The sequence below is a fragment of the Volvox carteri genome, assembly GCF_000143455.1.
Source record: "Volvox carteri f. nagariensis unplaced genomic scaffold VOLCAscaffold_20, whole genome shotgun sequence".
In the NCBI taxonomy this organism is placed as follows: Eukaryota; Viridiplantae; Chlorophyta; class Chlorophyceae; order Chlamydomonadales; family Volvocaceae; genus Volvox; species Volvox carteri.
This window is the reverse complement of record NW_003307563.1, coordinates 1,238,182-1,245,017: the sequence shown is the minus strand read 5'-3', so window position 1 is coordinate 1,245,017 and position 6,836 is coordinate 1,238,182. Positions and strand designations below refer to the sequence as shown.

The following is a 6,836-nucleotide window of genomic DNA, read 5'->3' as shown; positions in this document are numbered from 1 at the left end:
ATATATATATAGCATGCATATATATAGCATATATATATATATATATATATATATATATATATATATATATATATATATAGCATGCATATATATATGCATGCTATTATGTACATATGTACATACATATATACGTATAATCCTCCTTGTTAACTGCAAGTCCAAGGCGGTTTTATCCTGCCATCTAGGATCCCTCCTTATCCAGTGATCAAAACAACAGTACACAGAGGCTTCAGCATCGCCATCAGTCCAAAATGACTGTACTGAGTCCATCATCTGTAATTACGATTACGGTTATAACCCTATCACAGCGTGTCAGCATCTCGCGCCAGTTAGCAATGCCGGGAGAGTCTACCCATGGATCGATCTCAGGATCTTGACCTTATACAGCTTCACACCGGCACCACACGTATGTGGGGCATGGAGCGGCCCAATGTGTTTGAAGGTGGGGTTGCACCCACCGCCTAAACACGTCCTGGATAGGTTACAAAGCAAGGCTTTTTTCCAGCAAACCCAAGGGAGGCCAAGGTAAACAGTACTCCACTAAACCACGTAATCCCCTCCTGCGTTGCACTGCGCCCCAGAAAAAACCATCCCACTCCCTACCCCGTGGTTTGTACACACATGTACACAGATCCACCGCCCACTGCAGTGCTGGAGGCTATAGCAGAGCTGTCGGCAGCAGAAGCATCTCCACGGCCTCCTGCACCATCGCCGCCCCCGACACCGCCTCCCTGGACCCATAGTTGCCGTATCACCCTCACCGACGAGGAGGCTGCCGTACATTGCGTGGCAAACCCCGACCTCCCCAACCTGCCACCCACCCTGACAGCGTGGACGGGTCGGGAGCTGCTCCTCTCGCTTATGCGCCCTGCATCTCCACCGCCGAGCAGCACTGACAGCCATGTTGGCAGTGGCACCTCTGACACCGCCAATCACGCTGCGTTCTCGGGTGTGGATCTGCGGCTTCGTGTACCACCTGAGGAGGCCCTTCGTGCCGCGGAAAAGGAGCTGCAACAGAGCTCAACCTGGACCGCCAAACCCTTTCCTGACATGGGCATCACATTCCGGGGCGTGCCGCACTTGCGCATCGTGGACAGTGTCATCCGGAGCCAACGGGGCCGCGTACACATGCAGCCGCTTGCACCGCTGCTGCAGTGCGAGGGTTGCCCGTACCTCACCGTGGAAAACGTCACTGTCAAAGGCATAGAAGGACCGGAAGTCTACATTTTTGAAGACTCGCCATGGGTTAATGATCCAGACTTCCCAACCTTTGGCCCGATACACGCGTCCGGCCTCATTGGAGTCGAAGTATCGGACTTCAGCTGCACAGACATCGCGTTCAGCCAAGGCTGGAGTTGCCTTCACCTGCAGTACAATGATCTTGCTGTCGACGAAGGTGACGACGGTGATGGTGTGGATGCTGTAGCACCAGGGCTGCAACAGCTGTACGACACAGCAGCGGGCGAGGGTTTCCTCAACATCCACGACAGCGCCTTCATCAGCACGGAGACTTCCTGGGGTGGTGCGTACGGCGCAAGTGCACTGTACTCGGAAAAGCTGTACGGAGATTACGACTTCAACACGGGTGTGGCCCCGACACCGGTTCATCGTTATGGCGGCTACGGCTCAGTATTGGTTTCACGGCTGGCGGCCGGTGCCGCGGCAAGGGCAGATGCATACAAGGCACCGCTGGTGCGCGAGGCGACGGGTTCACTGCAAATCCGTGTGTACGACAGCCTATTCAAGGACAACTACGGAAACTTTGGCGGCGTGCTGGCAGTGCTGGGCTCCAGCCGGGTGAGTTGTCGGGTTAGGGCCCTGGAAGTAGTCCCAGTGCCCCGCAGGGGCTTCTCAAGGTGCGATTCGTGATGTTCAGGAGTGGTATCGGTTTAAGATATTTAAGGTGAACATTTTGGCCGGTGGGTGCACCATCACGGTAAACCACGCATGACGGCGGGCAATCCGGAGCATATCCCCAATAGTGGGCAGTGGGCACCACACAGAACAAACGAAGGACGACACTTGTTGCTGCTCATCCGGATTTATGGGCCAAAACAAATTCGTACATGTTTGTGGGAGCGCACGCCTCTGGCTTCCCACCCTTTTCATCGGTTTCCTTGAACCTTCCGCATATTTGTTACAACCATTCTCGTTGCGGCTGTGGACACACACACACACACAACAGGACTATGTCGAGTTTTCACGTTGCCAAATCAGCGGCTCCATTGCCCGGGACGGTGCCGTACTGTACGTCAACGGCTCGCTGTCGGGACTGGCACTACGTAACATGCAAATCGTCCAAAGCATCGCCAACGACCGGGGTGGTGTTGCGTTCGTGAGTGGCTCAGTTGACCGGTTTATCGTGACTGCCAGCAACGCCTTTAACAATACGGCGTCGGCGGGCGGCATGCTGTATGCGCCGTACATTGACAAGGTGAGCATCAGCGACAGTGTGGTGACGGAAAATGTGGCGACACTATACGGCGGCGTTATCGCTGCAGAAGGCCTGGGCGACGTCTCTGTGGCGCGCTCGGTTATTAGTGGCAACCGTGCCCTTAACGGCAGTGGTGCGGTGTTGTACGCTACTAACGGCTTCGACTCCATGAACCTCGGGAACGACACCGCCATCAGCGGCAACACCGCACGTGATGCTGGCGGTGTTTAGTCAGGTACCGCTTCTCCGTATCTCATTGGGTGTTGGCAGTGCCATCACCAATAACAGCGCGGGGCTCACGGCCGCTGGCGGTGCCGGCGTTGTTGGGGCTGGGCACCGGGGCTCATTCTTGGGCACCGGGGTTTTGGACATCACGATGACGGGTGACGCAGTGCACGTGTGGACCAACGGTGGAAGATTTTGAAAAATTGACCTGCAGGTTGCACCAAACGAACCGGGTTGCAGCAGACTGGTGGAGACATAATTTTTCGCTTCAGCTGTGTGAGGTACCTGTGTGTGAGGGGAAGATATCGAGCAGGGTCGACCTCCCTAGCTAGGGTGAGGTTGTTTCCTATGCTTTTCAGTTGTGTTTAATGAATGGCTCAGCGAATCTGACATGATTCCTAGCCGTTTAATAGAACGTGCATGGTAACGTTTTTGTACAAAGAAGGGCGATTACACGAGTTAGCAGCTGCTAGGGAAGAGCGCGGTCGGGGATAATCATGCAGCTCGGGAACCAGTCTGGTTTACGAAACGCCGTTTGCTGGAGACCTAGTTGAGCTCGACGGGATATTGGAGACTATCGATGGTTATGGTCACTGGAAGACTTGCGCCTTGGTTGTCAGAGCGCGCGGTAGGTGGACATGGGTGTTACATACACGCATATCGACCCATTCATGCACCAAGTAATAAAAACGTTTTCAGCAGGCCAGCCTTTCGGCTGCATGAGGCTGTAACGTCTTAACAGGGGTATAAGTAAACGTCCCGGACCCCTACGTACGACACCGGACCCCCAAAAGCTGATCGCTCTCTTTGAATGCAGCATTTCATGCTGCCGGGAAGCTTTCTCCTCGCATGCGTGGTTCTTTCATACACAGGCAGGTGACCTGAGGTGGTGCTGGTCGTCTCGCTTGTCCGCTGCATCGATTCTAGCATGTACCTACTTTTGAGAGTTTTGAGCTTCCTGTACCAGTAGCCCGCAGGCATGCGTGTATCCTCGCAACATATCGCGCGTGGATTGAGTTCCTACATAAGTGCCACACACAGATGCTTGTCGTTTGGAAATATGTAGGTATCGATGTCGAGGCTGTCGACCAAGCCATGGTAATGAGCAGATGCTTGTATCCGCGACACGCTTACGGGACAGGACACCCTTTGCCATAGTAAATTTATTCCTATTAAATGAGCTTTTGTAACTTTACTGGCATTTCAAGCGTTGGGTTTAGGCAATAGAACTTAAGATGCTATGGGTGTATTTCCAGTGCGGATTAAGGCCAGGGATTAGGGCACGGAAGTCCTTGGTACGAGCTTACCACATAGTTTCGTTCCATAAGGCAACCAAAGGTTGAAAATGCGAGGTAAGTTTGCCAACAACTTAGCCGTTTGAGCAAGTATCGATGGAGGACAGAGGGTTAATCCGGGACGTTAATCCGCACTGGAAATGCACGCTATGGCAAGCAAGGGCTGGGACCCAGTTAAACCCCAAAGCCGAGGCTCTATAATCATAGAGCATTTAAGTCATTGAGGATTGCGATGAAGCCCCAAGGTTAAACGGGGTAAGCAAGGTAAGGCAGTTTTCCCCAGCATCCATATCCGTCGGCTCCTCCGAGTTTACAGTTTTGTCAGCGCGTGATGCCATTATAATACTAAATCGGGTAGAAGCTGCATTTGAACATGTCTCGGCGGTGGCACAAGGAGATGTTGGTGCTGGCGATTCTTGGGCCGAAAACTACATCCTCAAACAGACCATCCTAGTTGAAGTTTTTCAGCAAATATTGACTTATTAGAATCATAGGAATTATGACAAAGAAGGACAGGCCACCGGTGGCTGGCTGGCTGGATGCATGGTCAGCGGCGGACGCGATGGCTGGGTACATCTAAAAAGTCAGCTTGCAGCTTTAGGCTAGGATTTTTCAGAAATGTCCGGGAGCAGCTTAGGGCGGTGAAAAAGCGGACTGCCGCAATAAATTATTACCTTGCATGCCTAACATGCGTGCGTGCGTGCGTGGTGTTCGCCTCCGTCGCAAGCAAGCAAGGACTTATAATGCATACTGATAGACATAGCAAAATACATTGATACAAGGTAAAACCAAATATCCTCTACATTTCCGCATGACGCTTAAAACCAGAGCTAGCGGAGCTCTGCTTAAAACCCAAGACTGTCTGCGAGGGTCTGACCGCCGTTGCCGTACAGCAGGACACCAATTACAACATTAACGGCGACAGGGATATATCACATACCATTATATTCCATTTTCAACAGCATAGCGCCTTAGGTGGAGTACTTGGCGCGTGAGCTTGCGCGCAGTAATAGAAGAGCATCCTCTGCATCGCGCTGTCTCAACCGCCCATTCTTTAGCCATGCCGTCATCCACATCAGTTCCTATATCAAATACAGGATCAATTGTGCGTTTAACTTCACTCACTCTCGTCCTTTTCACGCTTGGCAGCCTCCAGCAGCAGCATGCTGCTGTTGCTCTTCCGGCGGTCACCCTAAACCGCAAGCTCACAGCGTCGTCGTTAGAAAAGCCTGCTTTTAATCTTAATGTTTATCAACAAGCCGAAGCGTATCTGGATGGCTTGTTCGCTGACTACGGGGCGGCAAAGGCGACGCTTGGCGCCGAAAACTTCAAGGAGAGCAACGTTCTTGTCGTTTACATGTGCTACAAGCGTGCCAACCTAATTCGGTCTACTCTGACTTCGTTGCTGATGAGCCAGGGCCTGGAGGAATACGACCTGATGATTTCGCAGGATGGCCTTGGGGGCCCTGGGACTCCGTATGTCCTCGATGTCGAGGTCCAGGAGACGGTCAACGCCTTATACGTCCATCATGAAGTCAATCTCTGCACAGGCCTTCACCACTACTTTGTTAAGAGATTTGCGTTTGACATCATGGGTTACGAATATCTGCTTGTCGTTGAGGAGGACAACGCGCTGCACTACCAGGCGCTGCAGGTGTGCATGAAAGACTTGTTTTAACAGATTTGTTCAAGATTTGCAAGAAATCTTTTTGCATGAGGGATACATATGGGGCCATAGTTTAAGAACGTTTATGCGCCCTGGTTTTGCGGCCAAAAAGTCTTTAAGGATGGAGTTCGTTCCATTTAACTTTTGCCTGTTTTTATATAAGCCGAACAGCAGATGATAAGTAGCGAGGTAGTGCGAGGTCCACTGCCACGCACATATAGGCTCTCGGGTTTAGCACCACCTAATATTACACCGGCAGCCATTTACCGTTGACGCCGCTATGCCATTCTTTCTTCCCTCAAGGAAGAAGTTCGTTTCAGCTGCAGAACGAATTCGATCGGTAAAGTCCTCAAGGTTTTATTGTTACCTCTTTCATACCCCCTGTGTCAAGCCCTCCTGTCTACACAACTGTGTCAAATCTCCTGTGGTCATGCTTCAGAAGCGCCTGCGCTACCTTGCACATCTGATTTGCACGCAGTTCCTGAAAAGCGTGTTGGATTTGTCGCTGGAGGAGAAGGAAATCGGGCTTGTCAGCCTCACCGAATTGGATAACTCACTGCTCGTGGACGAGTCCCGATACAACAGTGCCGTCCTGCGAGCTGCTGTTGAGGATGGTCACCTTTGGGTGTTTGGGGTCCACAAATCGCGGTACGACGCCGTCAGCAAGCACCTGTACGACTACTACAAGGTCATCAAAGGGCACGACTACTCTCTTGCGCATGCTCCACCACTGCACGACACGATTCGTGCCCTGCATAAGGAAAAGGGTTTCCCGGAGGGCATTCCCCTGTCTCAAGACGCGTTCTTCGTGCACAGCCTTCTGAAGGAGGGTTACAGCAGGCGCTACCTTTCACTCGTGCGCCTGACACAGCCCATGGGCTGGATGGGTCTGCACTTTAAGCAGGACCCAGCCCAATTTTATATGAAGTATGGTCAAGGCATGTATGAAGGTACCATTGCGGCTAAGGCGTTTGAGGTTGCCAAAAATCCGGAGGAGCTCGAAGAGCTAAAGAAGGACGCAGCCGCGCGCCTGGACGTAATCTACCAGCAATATCTTGGCCGTGCAGTTGAGCTTCCGACGTCTGACAGCGTTGTGCTACGCCTTGTGGTTGGCAGGATGAATGGAGTGGAACTGGTGCGCGACATTTTGAACTCTGCAGAACATCGTCGCCAGATGAAGGTGATGGTGGGGACTCGGGGAGCCCCAAAACGGTGA

At 52.2% G+C, this 6,836-nt stretch overlaps 2 protein-coding genes across 2 annotated transcripts; both read left to right on the top strand.

Moving 5' to 3' along the window:
* Positions 1-354: 354 nt before the first annotated feature.
* On the top strand, positions 355-3,405 carry VOLCADRAFT_104875 (uncharacterized protein; the record flags this gene model as incomplete). Its single annotated transcript, XM_002950821.1, has 3 exons — positions 355-442; positions 632-1,797; positions 2,186-3,405. The coding sequence occupies 3 exons, from the start codon at positions 355-357 to the stop codon at positions 2,663-2,665; spliced, it is 1,734 nt and encodes a 577-aa protein (XP_002950867.1). The 3' UTR covers positions 2,666-3,405.
* A 1,048-nt stretch (positions 3,406-4,453) lies between these two features.
* On the top strand, positions 4,454-6,836 carry VOLCADRAFT_91295 (uncharacterized protein; the record flags this gene model as incomplete). The annotated part of the gene is made up of 3 exons (XM_002950820.1): positions 4,454-4,500; positions 5,104-5,608; positions 6,060-6,836. 3 exons carry the CDS (start codon positions 4,454-4,456, stop codon positions 6,834-6,836), a joined length of 1,329 nt encoding a protein of 442 aa, XP_002950866.1.